At 44.7% G+C, this 24,927-nt stretch overlaps 1 protein-coding gene and 1 non-coding gene across 3 annotated transcripts in view; both read right to left on the bottom strand.

The window, feature by feature from the left end:
• CEP20 (centrosomal protein 20) overlaps positions 1-24,927 on the bottom strand; it is a 345,441-nt gene that overhangs the window by 9,397 nt on the left and 311,117 nt on the right. The window contains exons 2-4 of one of the 2 annotated variants that reach the window (XM_050774119.1): positions 14,600-14,669; positions 9,751-9,948; positions 5,241-5,325 (exon numbers count right to left, since the gene is read on the bottom strand). In XM_050774119.1, the coding sequence (XP_050630076.1) occupies positions 5,241-5,325; positions 9,751-9,948; positions 14,600-14,627 (311 nt within the window). In that variant the 5' untranslated portion in view covers positions 14,628-14,669. Of the gene's footprint in view, positions 1-5,240; positions 5,326-9,750; positions 9,949-14,599; positions 14,670-24,927 lie in introns of those variants that run through there. The other variant, XM_050774120.1, reaches the window with a different exon arrangement.
• On the bottom strand, positions 2,580-2,683 carry LOC126945188 (U6 spliceosomal RNA). Its single transcript, XR_007722354.1, has one exon. It is a non-coding gene; the product is annotated as a U6 spliceosomal RNA (small nuclear RNA).

Here is a 24,927-nt window from a genome sequence, read left to right as displayed (position 1 = left end):
GGAGAAGTCAGATGCTTCAGGACACTTCAGCAGCCCCAGAAAGGTACATGCGATAAGAAACTGAGGCCGCCTGTCAATATTATTATGAGTTTGGAAGCTGATAGTTTAGCCGCATTCAAGGCTTCAGACTACAACCCTGGCTGGCATCTTGACTACAACCTCACGGGGCAGCCTGAGCTAGACTTACGTGACTAAGCCGATCCCAAATCCCCAAATATCCCACAAATAATCTATGTTGTTGTTTTAAGCCACCAAATTCTGGAATAATATCATACCAATTTTTCCATGCAACAAGGAAACCAGGAAAGTAAGTTTCTTTATTTAATAAGATGCCTCAACTCTTATGAAAGCATCACCTAGTAATATAAAACAGGTCTCTTCGTTTACTTTAATCTTCCCCAAAGTGTTAATTGGTTCAAGATGATTTTTAAATGTTGAAAATTTTATTTTTTAAATTGATAGTCAATAAAATTTACTTGTGATTAAATTTTGGGTTGGATATGGGGGCTCAGGCCTGTAATCCCAGGACTTTGGGGGGCCAGCCTGACCTTAAGCAGGAGTTTGAGACAGCCCGAACAACACAGTGAGTCCCCTAGCTCTACAGCAATTTGATTTTAAATTAGCCACACAAGGAAATATGCACCTGTGGTCCCAGCTACGGGCAGGCTGAGATGGGAGGATCGCTTGAGTCCAGGAGGGAGAGGCAACGTGCAAATTCATGGATTAAGGTTTATTTTTAAAAATACGTTTCAAAAAGATAATTTAAAGAAAAGTGCGTCCTCACAATACCTTGCCTGTAATTCTGAAATGCAAAATTCTGAAAACTGGACTTTCTTCATATATCTGGCAAAAAAAATCATCAGATGGCAAGGGTTGACCTAACAAGGCTATTACAGACTTTATCTTACTTTGTGTGAAAATATTAATGTGCTGGGTGCGGTGGCTTATGCCTGTAATCCCAGCGCTTTGAGAGGCCGAGGTAGGAGGATCACCTGAGGTCAGAAGTTCAAGACCAGCCTGACCAACGTGGAGAAACCCCCTATCTAAAAACACAAAATTAGCCGGGTGTGGTGGCCCATGCCTGTAATCCCAGCTACTCAGGAGGCTGAGGCAGGAGAGTTGCCTGAACCTAGGAGGCAGAGGTTGCAGTCAGCCGAGATCGTGTCATTGCACTCCAGCCTGGGTGACAAGAGCAAAACTCCATCTCAAAAAAAAAAAAAAAAAAATTAACGTGATTGTTGAACACTACTTCAGGACTCCCTAGCACATATATATAGTATTTGGCATATGTACCATATTACTTTATTTTTTTAAAGAATTGAAGTCTCGGGTTAGGCGTGATGGCTCACACCCGTAATCTCAGCACTTTGGGAGGCCGAGGCAGATGGATCATGAGGTCAGGAGATGGAGGCCATCCTGGCTAAAATGGTGAAACCCTGTCTCTACTAAAAATACAAAAAATTAGCCGGGCGTGGTGGCACGCATCTGCAGTCCCAGCTACTTGGGAAGCTGAGGCAGGAGAATCGCTTGAACCTGGGAGGCGGCGGTTGCAGTGGGCCGAGATCGCGCCACTGCACTCCAGCCTGGATGACAAGAGCGAGACTCCATCTCAAAAAAAAAAAAAAAAGAGGCCGGGCGCGGTGGCTCAAGCCTGTAATCCCAGCACTTTGGGAGGCCGAGACGGGTGGATCATGAGGTCAGGAGATCGAGACCATCCTGGATAACACGGTGAAACCCCGTCTCTACTAAGAAATACAAAAAACTAGCCGGGCGAGGTGGCGGGCGCCTGTAGTCCCAGCTACTCGGGAGGCTGAGGCCGGAGAATGGAGTGAACCCAGGAGGCGGAGCTTGCAGTGAGCTGAGATCCGGCCACTGCACTCCAGCCTGGGCTACAGAGCGAGACTCCGTCTCAAAAAAAAAAAAAAAAAAAAAAAAAAAGAATTGAACTCTTGCTGTGTGGCCCACACTGGAGTGCAGCAGCAAGATCATGGCTCACTGCAGCCTCGATCTCCAGGATTTAAGCAATCTTCTTGCCTCACCCTCCTAAGTAGCTAGGACTACAGGCATGTCATTTTAAAACCTGAAAACGTTTGGATTTTCAAACATATATCTGGCCTCAATGGTTTTAGATGCAACACTGTAGATCTGTAAGTAAATGAGTAATATGTGACTATGGCAAACTTTGTGAATGCCAATCACTGAACCGTGAGAAACAAGGGCATAAAGAAGTTACCTAACTTTTAAAAACTAAAGCTGTTTCAGCAACTTTTTTTTTTTTTTTTTTTTTTGAGACGGAGTCTTGCTCTGTCACCCAGCCTGGAGTGCAGTGGCACGATCTTAGCTCACTGCAAGCTCCGCCTCCTGGCTTGATGCCATTCTCTTGCCTCAGCCTCAGGAGTAGCTGGGACTACAGGCACCCACCACCTTGCCTGGCTAATTTTTTGTATATTTAGTAGATACGGGTTTCACCGTGTTAGTCAGGATGGTCTCAATCTCCTGACCTTGTGATCTGCCTGCCTCAGCCTCCCAAAGTGCTGGGATTACAGGCGTGAGCCACCGGGCCCAGCCTTCTTTTTTTAAAACATATGAAACGTTTCACGAACTTGCATGTCATCCCTTTGCCAGGGCCATGCTAATCTCTGTACTGCTCCAATTTTAGTATATGTGCTGCTAAAGCAAGCACAAACTTCTTAATACTTCCATCTGAAGTAGGTATCTCAAAAGCTACCAAGAAGCCAGTAGGAGTAAAATCATTGCTTATTTCCATCAACTGCTAAATGTAAAATACTGTCTTGTATTAAACCATGTAATACCTCACTGCTCATCCTAAGTCACACTTAGATTCCCCCAATTATTTTTCCCACCGTTCTCAATTACACAGTTTTAATACTTTTCAAAACACTTGTCACCAGGTGCAGTGGCTCATGCCTGTAATCCCAACACTTTAGAAAACCAAGGCAGGTGGATAACTTGAGCCGAGGAATTGGAGACCAGCCTGGCTAACGTGGTAAAACACCATCTCTACAAAAAATACAAAATTAGCCAGGCATGATGGTGCATGCTGGCACATGCCTGTAATTCCAGCTACATGGAAGGCTGAGGTGGGAGGATCGCTTGAGCCCAGGAGTTCAAGGCTGCCGTAAGCCATGATCAAGCCGCTGCACTCTAGAGACCTGGGCAACAAAGTGAAACCCCGCCTTGAAAACACAAACAAAATAAAACCCACAGCATTTTGGGAGGTGGAGGTGGGCAGATCACTTGAGGCCAGGAGTTCAAGACCAGCCTGGCCAATATGGTGGAACCCCATATCTCTACTAAAAAATATGAAAAAAAAATTAGCTGGGCATGGTGGTGCACACCTGTAATCCTAGCTACTCAGGAGGTTGAGGCAGGAGAATCCCGGGAGGAGATTGCAGTGAGCTGAGATGGGGCCACTGCACTCCAGCATGGGCAACTGAGAGAGACCCTATCTCAAAAAAAGGAAAAAAAAAAAAAAAAAAAAAAAAGAAACACGGGAAGATGAGGGGAAGAGAAAAAGGAAAATGTCATAAAGGAGTTACTATCTGAACAGGGCCAACAGAAAGGAAAATGCTCCAATAGAAGTTAAGAGGGAGAAAGGTGATCTAGGACTTCTGGGATAAGGGAATGGTTTACAAGGCAAAGCAGCATAAAGTTGCAAAATGTCTTCAGGGCACAATCAGAAAGCAGGTGTAAGCAGATTCAACAACAGATGGGGTAGAAAGATAGAGGCCTAAAATGCTATGCTAAGCAACTGGGACTTCACTATACACACAATGACAAAGGTAGTATATGATCCTGGAACATTAATTTTACACAAGGATTTGTGGGAGAGTTAAATTTAACTGGAATGTCATTTAAAACATTTGTACGGTAAAGCAAACAACTTTTAAGAACTTTTTTTTTTTTTTTTTTTTTTTTTTGAGGCAGGGTCTGGTTCTGTCACCTAGGCTAGAATACAGTGGTATGATCTTGGCTCACTGCAACCTCTGCTGCCCAGGTTAAAGCAATTCTCATGCCTGAGCCTCCCTAGTAGCTGGGACTATAGGCACATGCCACCATGCCTGGCTAATCTTTTTGTATTTTCAGTAGAGATGGGGTTTCACCATGTTGGCCAGGCTGGTCTTGAACTCCTGACCTCAGGTAATCCACCTGCCTCAGCCTCTGAAGTGCTGGGATTACAGGCATGAGCCACCACGTCTGGCTAAACATGGGGTTTCCCCATGTTGCCCAGGCTGGTCTTGAACTCCTGAGCTTAAGTGATCCATCTACTTCAGCCTTCCAAAGTGCTGGCATCACAGGCATGAGACACCTCACCTGGCCTTAAGACCTTCTAGGATAAGAAAACATAAGGCTTCAAAGGAAGTTCTAGATTTTTTTAAAAAGGCTGCTTTAAGCTATGTTCTCAGGTTTCCTATGTACTTTTTTTTTTTTTTTTGCCATACAGGAACCCTCCTGAAAAAGTTTAAGAAACACTGAAATAGAAAAAACCTAAGAAAACTAGAAAGTGGTCATCCTCCTTTTCAAGAGCATAGCTAGTGAGAGGAGGTGCATGGAGGGCAAAGGAGAGAGTAATAGTAACGAAAGCAGTGGGCTGATTCAGTCATCTTGATAGAAAAAGGAATTCAAGCAGAAGCTGAGGGTTGGAAGTTCATAGGTTGTTTTTTTGTTTTTTTTGTTTTTTTTCAGGAGAGGAGAGATCTGAGTACATTCCTAAGTTGAAGTGAAGGAAGAGTTAAATATGAAGAAAACAACTGACAAGGCGAAGTCTCAGAGGCCAGCCATGGGGGGCTTACGCCTGCAACCCTAGTACTTTGGGAGGCCAAGGCAGGAAGATCACTTGAGGTCAGGAGTTCAAGACCAGCCTGGGCAATAATGTGAGGCCTTATCTCTACAAAAATAATTTGAAAATACAAATAAAAGTTGAAATTATAAAAAAAAAAAAAAAAAAGAACAAAGCCTTAGAAGGACAAAGGATCAAGAAGTCAAAAGGAGCTAACCCCAGAAAGAAGATGCTTAGTCACTCTGAGGCCATGGAAATTTAGCTTCAGCAAACACAGACCTCATCTGACTTGTCCACTGCTGCACACCCTGGATTTAGTACAATGTTTGACACACACTAGATCTGAACAAATACTTGAATTAAAATGAAGTAAAACCACTATGGTGCAATTATGACTCTAATACAATATTTGGAAACTTCTTTAAAAAAAAATTCTTACATTGTATTATCCTTTGATTCTTCAAATGCATTTAGTTCACGGATGAGAAACTGTCTGTCCAATGGAACGACAGGTTGACCAGATTCTAGAAGAAATTCATGAGAACACTGAGCCTATTAAACTAAAAAGCAAGTAAGATTTTGAAAAGAATCACATTTACCAGACATACACTTTTCAGATTTTGGAAGAATGATGACAACACATACCAAGACAGATGAAATTGCCTGTGATTTTATGACTTTCAAAATATCTCTTTTGTTAAATGCATGTCTTAATACAGTTTAACATAAATTCAATTTTTAAATTCCCCAGTGTTTGGTTGGGAAAATATCGTTTCTATATCCCAATTATAATATTAAATTTTAGAAGTCTGTTTACCAATAAGTTATTTTTGAAAAGAATATCCATTTGGTAACAATAATTATAAATTAAAATTAAAATTAAAATTAACCCCAGTGGGGCAACTGGAACTTGCACACTTTGCTGGTGGGAAAGCACAATGGTACAGCCACTTTGGAAAACAGTTGAGCAGTTTTCTCATAAAGGTGAGCATGCACTTAACCACACAACCCAGCAATCCCACTCTTACCTTTCTACCCACGACTAATGAAAACTTATGTTCTCACAAACACCTGTATGTAAATGTTTATGGCAGCTTGATTCCTAATTGCTAAAACTAGAAACAATTCAATGCCCATCAACTGGTAATAGATGAGTAAACTAGCACAGCCACACAATAGAACAGTGTTCAAAGGAAAACAAACATGGCTGAATCTTGAATGTATTATACTAAGTGAAAAGAGGCAGACTCAAAAGGCTACATCCTGAATGGTTCCATCTATAGCGGGGGTCCCCAACTCCTGGGCCATAGATCAGAAACCGGGTCGCACAGCAGGAGGTGAGCAGTGGCCAAGCAAGTGAGCGAAGCTTGATCTGTGTTTACAGCTGCTGCCCATCCCTTGCATCACTGCCTGAGCTCTGCCTCCTGTTGGCGGCATTAGATTCTCATAGGAGCGTGAACCCTGTTGTGAACTGCACATGCGAGGGATCTGGGTTGCACGCTTCTTATGAGAATCTAATGCCTGATGATCTCTCACTGCCTCCCATCACCCCCAGATGGGATCATGTAGTTGCAGGAAAACAGGCTCAGGGCTCCCAATGATTCTACATTATGGTGAGTTATATAATTATTTCATTATATATTATAATGTAATCATAGAAATAAAATGCGCAATAAATGTAGTATGCTTGAATCATCCGGAACCATCCTCCCAGGGCCATGGAAAAATTGTCTTCCACGAAACCGGTCCCTGATGCCAAAAAGGCTGGTGATATCTTGATTGTGATCTGGTAGTAATTACACAACTGCAGGCATTTGACTAAAGCTATAGAACTGTACAGTTGAAAAGGTAAATTTTATTGTATGTAAATTATATCCCAGTTTTTTAAAAAAAGCCAAAACATTTAATATGAAAACTTGACTACTGTCACTATATTTCATTCTAGTGAAGCCCAAGTCCCTAACAGATATTTTCATAATTTCTTCTTTTCTGGGTGTAACTGGTATCATACAGCCATCTATAACAAACTAATGAAAGTAGAGATGCTGATATCAAAGATCCTTAAACCAATAAAAATCATGAGTCTTTATGTAGTTAAGATGTATGTTTAATATTAAATAAAAGATCTGTAATGAAAAATTCTAACTTCACAAAGAATTCACTCTGTCTTGCAAAATCTACCTCCTGGCCTCATTTCTTTGCTGAGGCACATCTCTGAGGCATGAAGTAGTCAAAGCAGAGACAGAACCTGAAGCAAGGGAATCCGATGATGTACATTAGGGTGCCTTGGACCACGCCCCAACTTCATCCCCCACCCCACCAAGTCCAGGAGTAACCAGGATTCTGACTTATTTATATCCAGTCTCTCCTCACTTTTTTGAGAGAAGACATTTAAAAAGTCAGCGGAAGGTGTTAAAAATATTCTCACCACTCAATAACTATTACACTTGAAGAAAAATTTTGTTTCTTAAGAAATAAAATTCAACAGATAAAGGAAATTTATCTTCAACTGCCGACCGCCAACCCCCAATATCATTCTCTGCCTCCTACCACTAGGATGAGTTTGGAGTTTCCCCGCTGATAGAGTCTGGATATTTGTCCCTGCCCAAATCTCATGTTGAAATGCACTCCCCAGTGTTGGAAGTGGGACCTGGCGGGAGTAGTATGGGTCGTGGGGGTGGATCCCCCATAGCTTGGTGCTGTCCTTACCACAGTGAGTGGGTTCTCATGAGATCTGGTCATTTAAAAGTGTGTGGCACTAGGCCGGGCGCGGTGGCTCAAGCCTGTAATCCCAGTACTTTGGGAGGCCGAGGCGGGTGGATCACGAAGTCAGGAGACTGAGACCATCCTGGCTAACATGGTGAAATCCCGTCTCTACTAAAAATACAAAAAACTAGCCTGGCGTGGTGGCGGGCTCCTGTAGTCCCAGCTACTCGGAGGCTGAGGCAGGAGAATGGCGTAAACCCGGGAGGCGGAGCTTGCAGTGAGCCGAGATCGGGCCACTGCACTCCAGCCTGGGCGACAGAGCGAGACTCCGTCTCAAAAAAAAAAAAAAAAAAAAAAGTGTGTGGCACTAACCTTCCCCACACTTGGCCCCTGCTTTCACCATGTAACATGCTTGCTGCAGTGAGTAAAAGCTCCCTGAGGCCTCCCAGAAGCTGAGCAGATGCTAGCACCATGCTTGTACAGTCTGCAGAACCGTGAGCCAAGTAAACCTCTTTTCTTCAATCGGGCGCAGTGGCTCACACTTGTAATCCCAATACTTTGGGAGGCCGAGGCAGGTGGATCACGAGGTCAGGAGATTGAGACCATCCTGGCTAACAAGGTGAAACCCTGTCTCTACTAAAAATACAAAAAATTAGCCGGGCGTGGTGGCACGTGCCTGTAGTCCTAGCTACTTGGGAGGCTGAGGCAGGAGAATCACTTGAACCCAGGAGGCAGAGGTTGCAGTGAGCCAAGATTGCGCCACTGCACTCCAGCCTGGGTGACAGAGCAAGACTCTGTCTAAAAAAAAAACAAAAAACCCCCTCTTTTCTTCATAAATTACCCAGTCTCAGGTGTTTCTTTATAGCAATCCAAGAATAACCTAATATAATGCCTAGTCCTTTAAAAATATCATGCTTTTAGATACATACATTTGTAAATATACCTAACCACTACATAGTAGTAACACTTCAAAGTTTTATCTCCATTATATATATATATATAGATAGATATATACCCACAGACACATACACACACACACACAGATATCTACATACCTATATATAGAGAGGGAGAGTTTTTTTTTTTTTTTAAGAGACAGGAGTTGGACCAGCCTGTCCAATATGGTGAAACCTCGTCTCTACTAAAAAAATACAAAAATTTGCCGGGTGTGCTAGCACACACCTGTAGTTCCAGCTCCTTGGGAGGCTGAGGCAGGAAAACTGCTTGAACCCAGGAGGTGGAGGTTGCAGAGAGCTGAGACTGCGATAGAGTGAGACTCCATCTCAAAAAAAAAAAAAAAAAAACAACACAGGGGCTGGGTGCAGTGGCTCATGCTTGTAATCCCAGCATTTTGGGAGTCTGAGATAGGTGGATCACCTGAGCCCAGGAGTTCAATACCAGGCTGGGCAACATAGTGAGAGCTCACCTCTATAAATAAAACATTTAGCTGGGCGTGGAGGGATGCACCTGTGGTCCCAGCTACTCAGGAGACTGGCGCAGGAAGACTGCTTGAGCCCGGGAGGTCAAAGTTGCAATAACCCATGATCACACCACTGTAGTCCAGCCTGTGCAACAGAGCGAGATTCTGTCTCTGGAAAAAGAAAAAAGAGACAGGGTCTCTCTCTGTTGCCCAGACTGGAGTGCAGTGATGCGATCATGGCTCACTGCAGCCCAGAGCACATGGGCTCACATGATCCCCCCACTCCCTGGGCCCCCACTCAGCCTCAACTAGGACTACAGACACGTGCCACCATGCATGGCTAATTTTAAAAAATTCTTTTGCAGAGATGGGGTCTCCCTGTGTTGCCCAGGCTGGTCTCGAACTCCGGGGCTCAAGTAATCTTCTTGCCTTAGCCTCCCGAAGCACTGAGATTACAGGTGTGAGCCACCCACCCAGCCTATTTCTTAATAAATAATATATTTAATCAGCGTATATTTTCAAAGCCTAATACACAGGAAAAAACTGGTGGCAAACAGGACAAAAAGTCAACAATTGCTTATTCTTAGTACCAGGAATTATAGATGATTTTTCCAAATATATGCCTACTTTAAGTGATTATTAAGTTATGTATTTTCCCTTGTGAGAATTTGTTTAAGCTACAGAAAAAGCCCATGTGACTTTTGTGTCCCAGTCACCCAGATGGCACTGTTTGGTAAAAGAATTAGATTTCTAGGATAAACACTTTCTGAGAATTGGGGAAAGGGGAGAAACAGATTTTATGTGATAAACAATAACCACTTACCTGCTATGAGGACAGATGCTGTATACTTATATTTGTTGAATTCTAAATACTCCCGAATTAATTCATTAATTAGAAGGTTTTCATGAGACAATGATGGTCGGGGTTCACGGTCATCATCTAGGGCATTGAAAACTTCAGCTCGGATCCTTGCTTTTAAATGCCCTAATACCCCCTTTTTTTCCAAGGTGTCCTTTAAAACTGTTTGATATAAAATATTAAGGTTTCGGTTACAGAGTAAATTTATCATTCTTAGGCATATTTTGAAAAGAAATTGTTGAAAAGGTAAATGGTACAAAAGCAGCTCTCAATCTAAACATTGTAACAAATTATTAAACAATTACACTAACTACCACCAGCCACGTTTATACTAAAAAATACAGTTCTCATGTTGCATTGATTTAGTCTTAATATATTTGAGCAAATTCAAGTTTATTCCTACCTCAACAGCATTGTCAGGGGCTGTAGTCTAATACATACTCTTTTTTTTTGAGAAGGAGTCTCGCTCTGTCGCTCAGGCTGGAGTGCAGTGGTGCATCTCCGCTCACTGCAAGCTCCGCCTCCCGGGTTCACACCATTCTCCTGCCTCAGCCTCCCGAGTAGCTGGGACTACAGGCGCCCGCCACCACGCCCGGCTAATTTTTTGAATTTTTTTTTTTTTTAGTAGAGACGGGGTTTTGCCGTGTCAGCCAGGATGGTCTCGATCTCCTGACCTCATGATCCACCCACCTCGGCCCCCCAAAGTGCTGGGATTACAGGCATGAGCCACCGCACCCGGCCAGTCTAATACATATTCTTTTTTTTTTTGAGACAGAGTCTCTCTCTTTCGCCCAGGCTAGAGTGCAGTGGTGGTGATCTCAGCTCACTGCAACCTCTGACTCCCAGGTTCAAGCAATTCTCCTGCCTCAGCCTCCCGAGTAGTTGGGACTACAGGCACGTGCCACCATGCCCAACTAATTCTTTTTTGTATTTTTAGTAGAGACGGGGTTTCACCATGTTGGCCAGGATGGTCTCAATCTCCTGATCTCGTGATCCACCCACCTTGGCCTCCCAAAGTGCTGGGATTACAGGCGTGAGCCACGGTGCCCGGCCAATACATAATTCTTTAGTGAGGGGAAAAGGTGGGGGGTAGAATTACAGTTGCTTACTTGGACCTGAACTTAAGCCCCTGTCTCTCATATATTTTCAAGAGTGTCTGCCACTGCACACAAGTTCTGCTTGTCATAACAACCTCTGGTCTAGAAAGATGATTAAAGAACACAACTATATTCCATAAAAGAAGTCTGTTGGGTTACTGTGTAAAAACCTTTGATGGCAGGGCATGGTGGCTCATGCCTGTAACCCAGCACTTTGGGAGGCCGAGGCGGGCGGATCACGACGTCAGGAGATTTAGACCATCCTGGCTAACAAGGTGAAACCCCGTCTCTACTAAAAATACAAAAAATTAGCCAGGTGTGGTGGCGGGCGCCTGTAGTCCCAGCAACTTGGGAGGCTGAGGCAGGAGAATTGCTTGAACCTGGGAGGCAGAAGTTGCAGTGAGCCAAGATGGTGCCACTGCACTCCGGCCTGGGCAAAGAGAGGGACTCCGTCTAAAACAACCAACTTACCAACCAACCAACCAAAAAAAAAAAAAAAACACAAACCTTTGATAATCCAGAACCCTTTAGGGAGTGAAAAGCTGTTTTGGGTTTTTCGTTGTTGTTTTGAGACAATCTCGCCAGGTTGGAGTGCAGTGGCACGATCTCGGCTCACTGCAATCTCCAGGCTCCCCGGTTCAAGTGATTCTCCTGCCTCAGCCTCCTGAATAGCTGGGATTACAGGCGTGCCCCACCACGCCCGGCTAATTTTTGTATTTTTAGTAGAGACAGGGTTTTACTATGTTGGCCAGGATGGTCTCCATCTCCTCACCTCGTGATCCGCCCGCCTCAGCCTCCCAAAGTACTGGGATTACAGGTGTGAGCTACCATGCCTGCTGGCCTCTTTGTTGTTTTAAAGACAACTATGAGTTAATTCCTTAGAACAGCAGGATTCTGAAATGTTAAGCCTAGTTAGAAATCTAGCATGTGACTATATCAATGCCATCTTAAGGAGTCAGGGATGTGTATGCAGAATGTAAACCTAACTTACTGATTAGCCAGAGTCACCATGACAAAGCAGTTATGATCATGGGATTTGCCTGTACATATTTTGCATAGATAATGGGGATCTTAGGACTGAATTGGCACCATCCCTTGTACTGATCTGGAACTTTCTATTTTCAAAGAGTTCCTACCAGCTAAATGACAACTTCAGAGAATGAACATATCTCATCCACAGAGCCAAGAACATAGCAAGAGCTCAGTAGGAGTCACCTAGGAAGATTATAATACATTGCTGTATACTGCTGGGAAATCAATGTAGTTTAACACTGTTCTGCACCTTGCCAAAGGCACCAAATAAGTACACCACAGTAACAGAAATCCATAAAGAGAGCCCAGGAGCTTATCCAAGTCAGTATGGACATAAGATCTTTCTAAGCTTCAATAAATAACATCAACAATAACCCTGGATCATATGACTAAAGAGATACACTCTTTACTGACTTTTGACCTTTCTTTCATTTTTAAAGCATCCTTTCAACCTTCTTGCAAATAGGTTAAGTACAGTTATCACCCAATCAGACTTTGTCACAGGCCCATAAAAGGAAGGTACAGCCTTATTGTACTCTTAGAATCATAACTGAACCCCTATTCTCTAATTCCATCTTTGGAAATTAGATGGAGAGATTTTGCCACTGGCAAGGATCCTGTCCCAATTACTCTGTATTACACACAGGACAGCCTCAAACTGGGCAGAGAAACGAGAATTAGTGACAGTGGAAACAGGAAAGCCAGCATGTCTCATCAGCACCTCAGTGGTGGATTACCAACCCATGCCTCCGTTGCCTTCTCTAAAATAATGAGCTTTACCTCTCAGAGATAGAACCAAATAAGGAGGAAAAATGTGATCGTGCTTAAAAAAGGTAAAAGCCCATAAAATATAAGGTAACTGGCTGGCAAACAAGTTTTCACCGGGTTCCTTTTGGAGGTCCATACCATTTTATCTTTCCCTCTATTATGCTTAGAACACTGGGCCATCAAAACTTCTTCGGAAAGGTTTTAACCTCGCTTATATTTCAAGAGTACCTTTTCTTTTTTTTTTTTAATTTGTATTTTTTTTTTTTTGAGACAAGGTCTCATTTTGTTGCCCAGGCTGGAGTGCCGTGGCACCACTGTAGCTCATTGTTATCTCTATCTCCTGGGCTCAAGCAATCTTCCTCCTTCAGCCTGTGGGGTAGCTGGGACTACAGGCACAGGCCACTATGCCTGGCTTTTTTTTTTTTTTTTTTATAAAGATGGGGTCTCACTATGTTGGCCAGACTGCTCTTAAACTCCTGGGCTCAAGCAATCCTCCCAAAGTGTTAGGATTACAGGCATGAGCCACTGTGCTTGGCTCATTCCAAGTGTACCTTTAAATCCTCTGAAAATGTATGCAATATTACATATGATGTGTATTTCCCTGGGAACACAATCTGTAGATTCGTGTGAAGTCTGTTCTTATGGACAGACGCATGCCTGCTGTTTTATGACTGTTCACCAGCCCTGTGCCCCAAATACACACTTTTATACACGTCTCCTCTCTAAAATCTCTAAGAATTACTAGTTTAAACCCTGGATTCCCTGCAAACTGGAACTGGTTTTATTTATTGGACAGCAATATTACTCAGTGATTAAGACCTGGCAAACAGGTGCATCACAACTAGGTTCCCACCCTGTGTCTCTTTCTAGTGAAATCACTTTGGGCTATTTCACTTCTCAGTACCTCAGTTTCCCAATCTATGAAACGGGCATAGGGTTGTTTCAATCAGGTAACACACAGGCTGAGTAGTGCCTGACACATGAGGCTCAATGATAACTATTATTACTATTACTTGTCTGGACATTTGCTTCAAAGTAAACAGTGTACAAACGTCACCAATGACTCGCACGTAACTAGCTTAGAGTATCTTTTCCTCAAAAGACAGGAGAATGGCCTGGCCACCAAACTTTTTGCCTCTAGTTTCTTCCGATGAAAAACGGGCCAGGGGCTCACGCCTGTAATCCCAGCACTTTGAGGGGGCCAAGGTGGGAGGACAGCTTGAGACCAGGAGTTCGACATCAGCCTGGGCAATACAGCAAGACCCCGTATCTACAAAAAATAGAAAAATTAGCCGGGCATGGTGAAGAGCGCCTGTATTCCCACCTGATCTGGAAGCTGAGGTGGGAGGATCACTGGGGTCCCGGAGTTCCAGCCTGCAGGGAGCTGTGATCGCGCTACTGCATTCCAGACTGGGCGACAGAGAGACCCAATCTTTTAAAAAAAAAAAAAAGGGGGGGGGGGAGGGCTACTTAACAGCTTGTTGTAAGGATCCAACGAGACAACTAAGCAAATTGTTTAGGGCAGTGCCTAACCCAATAGGGGTTGTGGGAATTGTAGTCATCAGCCCTGAGTGCCAAGACCGGTCCAAGCAAGCCCTCCAGCCCCCGGCAGGGTCCAATAAGATGCGCCAGGGGCCCAAGATGCAGGCCTATAGGCCTCTTAGATGCTTGAAGATTATGCAACTCCTTCAGCTCCAAATTGGTTTAAAACTCGCCAGTGGGCAACGTCTTCCCCATAAGAGCTCCCCGCGCACAGGCCGGGACAGCAGCCAGACGTTCCCCGCAGGCCCTCACACCGAAGAATAACCCCTGCAAAAGCCAACCCTTGTGTTCCGCGCTCTCTCCTCCCATCCCATCCTTTCCACAAGATGATGGCCCGACGTTTCCCATGCGCAGGCCTCCCGGCTCGCACTCACCAGCCTTCAACTCCGCCACAGTCGCCATTTTTCAACGGCCGCCAGGGGCGCGCCTCGGCCCCGCGCACGCGCAGCTCCGCCCCACTCACTCTGCGGCGTGGTCTGTAGCCAATAGGCACACAGCTCTCGCCCCGCCTACTTCCGCCCCTCTCAGTTTACGCGCTCTGCGGTTGGGTGGGTGGTGAATGTCGACCAGAAACTCCACCAGTCAGCGAGCGCTCTCGGAGGGGCCTGTTGAGTGAGACGGGAGTGAGGGCGGGGACCCAGGCAGTTGAGAGCCCGGTGGGTGCTGCTGGCACCTTAGTGCTTAACTTTAGCCAGCTGAGTTTTTCGTTGTCTCTGCAGCCTCAAGTACCAACTGCTAATAGTTACCACCTATTAACCCTGCGGTTCTCAAACTTGAGCATGAATCCTCATCACCTCCAAGACTTGTTTAAACAGATTGCTTCCTAGTCCTCCCCATAGAGTTTCTGATTCTGTAAATCTAGGGTGAGGCCCTAGAATTTGCATTTCTGTGGAGTTCCCAGGTGGTACTGGTGCTACTGGTCTGGAGATCACGCCTCGGGAACCACTGTATTAAGCACTTACTATTATACCTTAGTGCATTATTTCCCTATGATCACGCCGTTTTTACGAAGAAGGAAACTGGGTCCTCCATCGCTGAAGAGACTTAACCAAGATCACCAGCCTGTCCTCTTCCAGTCGCACTTACACAGTGCACGTAAGAAGTCCAGGAGCCTTTTGTGGAACTAACTAATGAAGGAATAAGCTCTAACATCCCATGGAAGTAAAGAAAAAGGAACAGGGGAATAATGTACCCTAAACTGAGTGTGAGGTTGCATGATTCCAGTTGTCATGCCAGGGAGAGCCAAACACTTGGCTAAATAAGAAACGTCGATTAGAAGTACACCTAAGAGCTGCCGGGCACGGTGGCTCACGCCTGGAATCCCAGCACTTTGGGAGGCTGAGGCAGGAGGCTGAGGTAAGGAGTTTGAGAACAGCCTGGCCAGTCTGGTGAAACCCCGTCTCTACTAAAAAAAAAAACCAAAAACCTGTCTCTACTAAAAAAAAAAAAAAAATACAAAAATTAGCCGGGCGTGGTAGCAGGCACCTGTAATCCCAGCTACTCGGGATGCTGAGGCACGAGAATCGCTTGAACCTGGGAGGCAGAGGTTGCAGTGAGCTGAGATCACACCACTGCCCTCCAGCCTCGACATCAGAGCGAGACACCGTCTCAAAAAAAAAAAAAAAAAAAAAAAAAATGCACCTAAGAGCAAGGAAACCTCTTTCCTAGGAACTTCCAGCATATTTTGGTTCCACGCCTTTTGTTTTTATTTTATTTATTTTTTTTATTTTTTTATTTTTTTATTTTTTTTTATTTTTTATTTTTTTAATTTATTTATTATTATTATACTTTAAGTTGTAGGGTACATGTGCATAACATGCAGGTTTGTTACATATGTATACTTGTGCCATGTTGCTGTGCTGCACCCATCAACTCGTCATTTACATCAGGTATAACTCCCAATGCAATCCATCCCCCCTCCCCCCTCCCCATGATAGGCCCCGGTGTGTGATGTTCCCCTTCCTGAGTCCGAGTGATCTCATTGTTCAGTTCCCACCTATGAGTGAGAACATGCGGTGTTTGGTTTTCTGTTCTTGTGATAGTTTGCTAAGAATGATGGATTCCAGCTGCATCCAAGTCCCTACAAAGGACTCAAACTCATCCTTTTTTATGGCTGCATAGTATTCCATGGTGTATATGTGCCACATTTTCTTAATCCAATCTGTCAACCATTATGGAAAACAGTATGGCGATTCCTCAAGGATCTAGAACTAGATGTACCATATGACCCAGCCATCCCATTACTGGGGATATACCCAAAGGATTATAAATTATGCTGCTATAAAGACACATGCACACGTATGTTTATTGCAGCACTATTCACAATAGCAAAGACTTGGAATCAACCCAAATGCCTTTTGTTTTTAAAATTGATACATTGGCCGGGTGTGGTGGCTCATCCCTGTAATCCCAGCACTTTGGGAGGCCGAGGAGGGAGGACTGCTTAAGCTCAGGAGTTCGAGATCAGCCTGGGCAACTCAAGACCCTATCTCTTCAAATTGAGCTCAGGACTTCTAGATCAAGCTGGGTAACATGAGACGCATTTCTACAAAAAAAAAAAAAAAAAAATTAGCCAGGTATGGTGCATGCCAGCTATTGGAGAGGCTGAGGAGGGAGGATCACTTGAGCCCAGGTTGGCTGATTGTGCCACTGCACTCCACTCTGGGTGACAGAGTGAGTCCCTTTCAAAAGAAAGAAAGAAAAGAAAGAAAGAGAGAGAGAGAGAGAGAAAAGAAGGAAGAAGGAAGGAAGGAAGGAAGAAAGGAAGAAAGGAAGCAAGGAAGGAAAGAAAGAAAAAGAAAGAAGGAAGGAAGGAAGGAAAGAAAGAAAGAAAGGAAGGAAGAAAGAAAGGAAATAAAGGAAAGAAAGAAAAGAAAGAAAGAAAGAAAAAAAAAAGAAAGAAAGATCACAATTATACATATTTTGGGGAGGGACATGATATTTTGGGGAGGGAAGTGATATTTTGATACACATATACAATGCGTCATTACCAAGTCAAGGCAATTGGAATAAACATCACCTCAAACATTCTTTGTGTTGGAAACATTACAAGTATTCTAGTTATTTTTAAATATACAATCAATAATTGTTAACTATTTTTTTAAAAGGGAGAGGAAACAGTCTGGGCAGCATAGGGAGAAACTGTCTTTAAAAACGAGCAAACAAGGCCTGGTGCGGTGGCTCATGCTTGTAATCCGAGCACTTTGGGAGGCCTGAGGTGGGCAGATCACAAGGTCAGGAGTTCGAGACCAGCCTGGCCAACACAGTGAAACCCATCTCCACTAAAAATACAAAAATTAGCCGGGCGTGGTGGCAGACGCCTGTAATCCCGGCTATTCGCGAGGCTGAGGCAGGAAAATTGCTTGAACCTAGGAGGCAGAGGTTGCAGTGAGCCTAGAAAAAAGCCACTGCACTCCAGCCTGGGGAACAGAGCAAGACTCCATCTCAAAACAAAACAAAACAAAACAAAACAAAAAGCAAACAGCCAGGCATAGTGGCTCACGCCTGTAATCCCAGCACTTTGGGAGGCCGAGGTGGGCGGATCACCTGAGGTCAGGAGTTTGAGACCAGCCTGGCCAACATGGTGAAACCCCATCTCTACCAAAAATACAAAAATTATCTGGTCATGGTGGCAGGCGCCTGTAATCCCAGTTACTCGGGAGGCTGAGGCAGGAGAATCTCTTGAACCTGGAAGGTGGAGGTTACAGTGAGCCGAGATCATACCACTGCATTCCAGCCTGGGCGACAAGAGCAAAACTCCATCTCAAAAAAACCAAAATGAACAAACAACAAAAAAAGAGCAAACAAAACAAAAAATTAGCCTAGCATGTGTCCCTGTAGTTCCAGCTACTCAGGAGGCTGAGGCAGGAGGATCAAGTGAGCCTACGAGGTCGAGGCTACAGTAAGCCATGACCATGCCACTGCATTCCAGCCTGGGTGACAAGGGGAGATGCCTTTTCTTTCTTTTCTTTCTTTTCCTTCTTTCTTTCCTTCCTTCCTTCTTTCTTTCCTTCCTTCCTTCCTTCCCTCTCTCCCTCCCTCCTCTCTCTCTGTCCTTCCTTCCTCCCTCCCTACCTCTCTCTCTTTTCTTTTCTCTCTCTCTTTCTTTCTCTTTCTTTCTTTCTTTCTTTCTTTCTCTTTCTTTCTTTCTTTCTTTCTTTCTTTTTCTGTCTCTCTCTCTCTCTTTCTTTCCTCTTTCTCTCTTGCTTTTTTTTTGAGACTTAAAAAAGGAGCGGGGAGGGGTGGGAAGAGTATCTTGACCTAGATTCTAGGATAATGCTCTTTAAACTGCTGGTTAACCAAATAATAGGTTTTGAAATCTATTTATTAGTAGATCCCCATGAGCACATTTTCAGTGAAATGGAATGTAACAATAGAAAACATGAAAGTATGGTTTTGTGGAGCTTTCATTTCAGGTATACATGTGTGTTCTGGTACCTGTTGTATTTCTTAAAGTGATCAGCCATCAAAAAAGTTTGAAAGTGGTTGTAACCTAGAGGAATGTCTTCCTACTCCAAACTAGATTAATTTTGTCTGTGGGACACATATCTATTCTGTAATCTTGAAAAGGTCTTATCTTGTTTCTCTACTCTGTAAAACCACAGTGACTGAATTCCTGGCTGACATTTCAAGACATTTTTGGGGATTAACTAAATTCCATAGGTGGTATTTTTAAGTCCCTCAGAAAAAGCACCGCTGTGGTGTTATGATATAGGTATCAATTTTCGAATCCACAATTCCTGGCATCTAACTCCCATTGTCCTCATTATAATGTTGAGGCACTGTAGGCCTCGGGAAACAGAATTTCCCTCTCTGATCTTCTCCTGTCCACCTCTGACCTGCTCCAGGCAGGACTCTAATCTGACTGGGTCAAAAGACCCTCATTCCAGAGAGGGTCTGCCCCCTACCCTCAAGGAAGAAATGCTGCAGAGAGAGGCCAAGAAAAGTCTGAGCAGACAGGCTTTGCTGGGTTCAGATCACGTACTTTCTGTCCAATAGATTTCTTTCTTTCTTCCTTTCTTTCTTTCTTTCTTTCTTTCTTTCTTTCTTTCTTTCTTTCTTTCTTTCTTTCTTTCTTTCTTTCTTTCTTTCTCTTTCTTTGTTTCTCTTTCCCTCCCTCCCTCCCTCCCTCCCTCCCTCCCTTCCTTCCTTCCTTCCTTCCTTCCTTCCTTCCTTCCTTCTTTGAGATGGAGTCTTGCTCTGTCACCCAGGCTGGAGTGCAGTAGTGCGATCTCCGCTCACTGCAACCTCTCCCTCCCGGGTTCAAGCGATTCTCCTGTTTCCGCCACCCAGATAGCTGGGATTACAGGTGTGTGCTACCGTGCCTGGCTATTTTTTTTTTCTTTTTTTCTTTTCAGACAGAGTTTTGCTCTTATTGCCCAGGCTGGAGTGCAGTGGCGTGATCTCGGCTCACTGCAACCTCTGCCTCCCGGGTTCAAGCAATTCTCCTGCCTCAGCCTCCTGAGTAGCTGGGATTACAGGCATGCACCACCATGCCTGGCTAATTTTGTATTTTTAGTAGAGATGGCGTTTCTCCATGTTAGTCAAGCTGGTCTCGAACTCCCAACCTCAGGTGATCCGCCCACCTCGGCCTCCCAAAGTGCTGGGATTACAGGCTTGAGCCACCGCGCCTGTCCTGTCCAATCACATTTCTATACAGTGTTCAATCACACCTATGTAATAAAGTGTCCCATAAAAACCCAGAAGAACTGGGTTGAGAGAACTTCTGGATAACAGAACATGTGGAGGTTCTTGAAGGGTGTTGCTTTCAGGGAAAGCATGGAAGCTCCACACCCCTTCCCCTATACTTTGCCCTATGTGTCACTTCATCTGTGTAAACAAAATTAAGTGTTTCCCTGAATTCTGTGAGCCGCTCCAGCAAATTAATGGAACCCAAAATGGGGGTCATGGAAGCCCCAACTTGAAGGCGGTCCATCAGAAGTTTCAGAGGCCCAGACTTGTGACTGGTGTCTGAAGGAGGGCAGTCTTGGGGACGGAGCCCTCACCCTGTGGGAAATGACACTATTTTCAGGTAGAAGATGTCAGGCTTAAATGGAAGGACACCCAGCTGGTGTCAGCTGCAGAATTGATGTTTGCTGGCCAGGTGTGATGGTTCAAGTCTGTAATTCCAGCATTTTGGGAGGCAGAGGTGGGTGGATCACTTGAGCTCAGGAGTTCCAGACCAGCCTGGCGACATGGTGAAACCTTGTTTCCACTAAAAATACAAAAAATAGCTGGATGTGGTGGCATGCACCTGTAATCCTAGCTACTCAGGAGGCTGAGCCAGGAGAATCGCTTGAACCTGGGAGGCAGAGGTTGCAGTGAGCACAGATCGTGCTATGGGTGACAAAGTGAGGCTCAATCTTAAAAAAAAAAAAATTGTATGCTTGCTGGTGGGGGGAATTCCCCACACATTTTTGGAGTCCACAGAAGTCTTCCGTGTTGATTATTGGTGTGTTGATGGGCGAGCAGATAAAAAACACGGTTTGAGAAAGTTTATATCCAAACAACTCCTGAATATATTGACGAGGAACTCAGCGAGAGAGGCAAATAATAATGTGATTGACTGATGGGCAGTGGTAATCATACAGTAACTAACATTCATTGTACTCTCTGTATGATAAGGACTGCTCTAAAAGCTTTACATTAAGTATTCACCAACAACCCTATGAGGTGGATACTTACATGCAATTGTCTCAAGTAAAATTGTATTTAAAAACACGTACTGGCCAGGTGTGGTGGCTCATGACTGTCATCCCAGCATTTTGGGAGGCCGAGACAGGCAGATTGCTTGAGGCCAGGAGTTCAAGACCAGCTTGGTCAACATAGCGAAACTCTGTCTCTACTAAAAATACAAAAAATTAGTTGGGTGTGGTGGCTCGCACCTGTAATCCAGGCTACTTGGGAGGCTGTGGCATGAGAATCACTTGAACCCGGGAGGCAGAGGTTTCAGTGATCTGAGAATGCGCCACTGCGCTCCAACCTGGGTGACAGAACAGAGAAACACTCTGTCTTACAAACAAACAAACAAACAAAAAAACAGGTACTAATGGCCAGGCACAGCAGTTCATGCCTGTAATCCCAGCACTTTGACAATCCCAGCACTTTGAGAGGCTGAAGTGAGAGGATCAGTTGAAGCCAGGAGTTTGAGACCAACCCAGCCAACAAATCAAGAACCCATGTCTTTAAAAAAAAAAAAAAAAAAAAAAAGCTGAGCATGGTGGCATACTCCTGTAGTCCTAGCTGCTCAGGAGGCTGAGGTAGGCGGATTGCTTGAGCCCAGGAGTTCAAGGCTGTAGTGAGCTATGACTGAACCAGTGGACTCAAGCCTGGGCAGCACAGCAAGACCCCATCTCTAAAAAAATAAATACCTATATACATACATTAAAAACATGCACGGACATTGAGTAACACACTGAATTGCTGGGGATATGTTGAAACAGGCACTGCCATACGTAGTTGGTAGGTAGGCAATTAACACCACCATCCAGAAGGCAGTTTGTCAATATCTAATCAGATTTTCACACCCTTTGACTCATCAAATCTACTTCTAAGAATGTATCTTACAGATATAATCACACCTACTCACAAGGGATATATGTATAAGAATATTCATTCACTGTTGATAGTAGAAAAAAGTATGCACACCTTTCAGAAAGGCTAAAATAAAGACAACTGATAATACTGTTGGCAAACACACATAGACTGCTGGTTGGAAGACAAAGTGGTATAGTCTCTTTGGAAAGCAGTTTGGCAATTGCTTATTAAGTCATAGGTACACTTGGCCCAGTAATCCCAAAACTAGGTGTTCGCCCAAGTGAAGCAAAACTTGTAGGCCAGGCATGGTGGCTCACGTCTGTAATCCCAGCACTTTGGGAGGCTGAGGCGGGTGGATCACTTGAGGTCAGCAGTTTGAGATCAGACTGAGCAAAATGGTGAAACCCTGTCTCTACTAAAAATACAAAAATTAGCCAGGCATGGTGGCGCATGCCTATAATCCCAGCCACCCAGGAAAATTAGCCAGGTGTGGTGGCACGTGCCTATAATCCCAGCTACCCAGGAGACTGAGGCAGGAGGATAGCTTGAACCCGGGCTTGAACAGAGGTTGCAGTGAGCCGAGATCGTGTCATTGCACTCCAGCCTGGGCAACAAGAGCTAAACTTCATTAAAAAAAAAAAAGAAAGAAAGAAAGAACTTGTAGCCAGGTACAGTGGCTTACGCCTATAATCCCCACACTTTATGAGGCCAAAGTGGATGATTACTTGAACCCAGAAGTTTGAGGTCGTCCTGGGCAACATGGTGAAATTCCATTTCTACAAAAAAAAAAAAATTACAAAAATTAGACAGGCGTGGTGGTGTGAACATGTAGTCCCAGCTACTCCAGAGGCTAAGGTGAGAAGACCTCCAGAGCCTGGGAAGTCAAGGTTACAGTGAGTCGTGATTGTGATCACACCACTGCACTCCAGTCTGGGCAACATAGTGAAACTGTGTTTCAAAAAAATAAAAAATGGGGGCCGGGTGCGGTGGCTCAAGCCTGTAATCCCAGCACTTTGGGAGGCCGAGACGGGAGGATCACGAGGTCAGGAGATCGAGACCATCCTGGCTAACACGGTGAAACCCTGTCTCTACTAAAAAATACAAAAAACTAGCCGGGCGAGGTGGCGGGCGCCTATAGACCCAGCTACTCCGGAGGCTGAGGCAGGAGAATGGCGTAAACCCGGGGGGCGGAGCTTACAGTGAGCCGAGATCCGGTCACTGCACTCCAGCCTGGGCGACAGAGCGAGACTCCGCCTCAAAAAAAAAAAAAAAGTCCTCTGGGGAGGACTCAGTGATTGAGGGTCAGCGTTCTACAGAGACTAAGTTTTTTTTTTTTTTTCTTTTTGAGACAAGAGTCTCTCTCTGTTTCCCAGGCTGGAATGCGGTGGCACCTTACAGTAACTAACTACACAGTAACCATACAGTAACTAATAACTCACTACAGCCTCGACCTCCAGGCTCAAGTGATCCTTCAGTCTCCCGAGTGGCTGGGACCACAGGCACGTGCCACCATGCCCAGCTATTTTTACTTTTCATAGACGTGGGGTCTCACCATGTTGCTCAAGCTGATCTCAAACTCCTGGGCTCAAGTAATCCTCCTGCCTAGAACTCCCAAAAGGCTGGGGTTGCAGGTGTAAACCACCACACCCAGCCTTACTTTTGTCCATAGACTTATTTTAATTTATTAATTAATTTATTTATTTGAGACTGAGTCTTGCTGTATTGCCCAGGCTGGAGTGCAGTGACACGATCTCGGCTCACTGCAACCTCCGCCTCCTGGGTTCAAGCAATTCTCGTGCCTCAGCCTCCCGAGTAGCTGGGACTACAGGTGTGCACCACCACACCCAGCTAATTTTTTTGTATTTTTAGTAGAGATGGGGTTTCACCATGTTGGCCAGGCTGGTCTCAAACCCCTGGCTCAAGCAATCTACTTGCCTCAGCCTTCCAAAGTACTGGGATTATAGGCATGAGCCACCGTGCCTGGTCTCCAGGTCTGTTTAAATGTCATTTCTTCCTAAAGCTTTCCTGGCTAATTCGATTCTTCTTCTCAAATGTGTTTTGGGGGTGGAAGGTCTGAGAAGAGGGAGGGGCATAGAGATAAAGGAAACTTCTAATAGAGATGCATCACCAGTGCCCTTCTCCCAGGTCCAAGGTCATACCCCTTGCTTGAGGGGAGGCAACTTCCAATGCCTGATCCATGCTGGGGTATCAAGTTCCAGCCTTCTCACCCCAGTTTGGGACAATTCTGTAGGATTGTCTCAATGGCAGAGCTTGCTGAGGGAGTAAGCTGAGGCCTTTGTAGGCCACAAGTTTGAGACCAGCCTGAGCAACATAGTGAGACCTTGTTTCTATGAAAACATTGTTTTAAAAACTGAAACTTCCCACATGACAATTTTTTTTTTTTTTTTTTGAGATGGAGTCTCACTCTGTCACCCAGGCTGGAGTGCAGTGGCATAATCACAGCTCACTGCCACCTCTGCCTCCCAGGTTCAAGTGATTCTCATCTCAGCCTCTCGAGTAACTGAGATTACAGCTGCCCGCCACCACGTCTGGCTAATTTTTATATATTTTAGTAGAGATAGGGTCTCACCATGTTGACCAGGCTGGTCTTGAACTCCTAACTTCAAGTGATTTGCTTACCTGTGCCTCCCAAAGTGCTGGGATTACAGTCATGAGCCTCAGAGCCCGGCTTCCCCATGACAATTTTAAACATGAGAACTATGTACATGCCATAGTCTGGAACTTGGGATCTCAAATAATCTTAGATTTCTTGTTCTTAGTCCCCATATAGAAGGGAGGAGGGCTGGCCTTTGGACTCCCCCAGATCTGGGTTGGAATCCCAGCTCCACCACTGCAAGTCTGGTTGCTCTAGGCCAGCTATTTAATGTTCTCTAAACATCAGTTTCATCTGTACAATAAACTACCTTGTAGGACTTCATTCAGTCCTTCTTCAAATATTTGTAGAATATTTGCAGGCTAAGGCCTTTGCTGAGACTGCGTGGAAGCCCAGCTTCCTCCTCCCTTTCCCCCACTTCTTAGGCTTTGATCCAGCCCAAGAGCCTTGATCGAATTGATCTCTCTTTGAGTCTTCCAAGGAGCCTGTGACTCGATCCTAGAAACCAATGGCAGGTCCAGGCTGCCTGTGGTCTACTTGCTCCACTTCCTC

The sequence above is a fragment of the Macaca thibetana genome, chromosome 20 (genome assembly GCF_024542745.1).
Source record: "Macaca thibetana thibetana isolate TM-01 chromosome 20, ASM2454274v1, whole genome shotgun sequence".
NCBI lineage: Eukaryota > Metazoa > Chordata > Mammalia > Primates > Cercopithecidae > Macaca > Macaca thibetana.
Note: the sequence above shows the minus strand (reverse complement) of the source record. Positions and strands in the feature narration are given on the sequence as shown.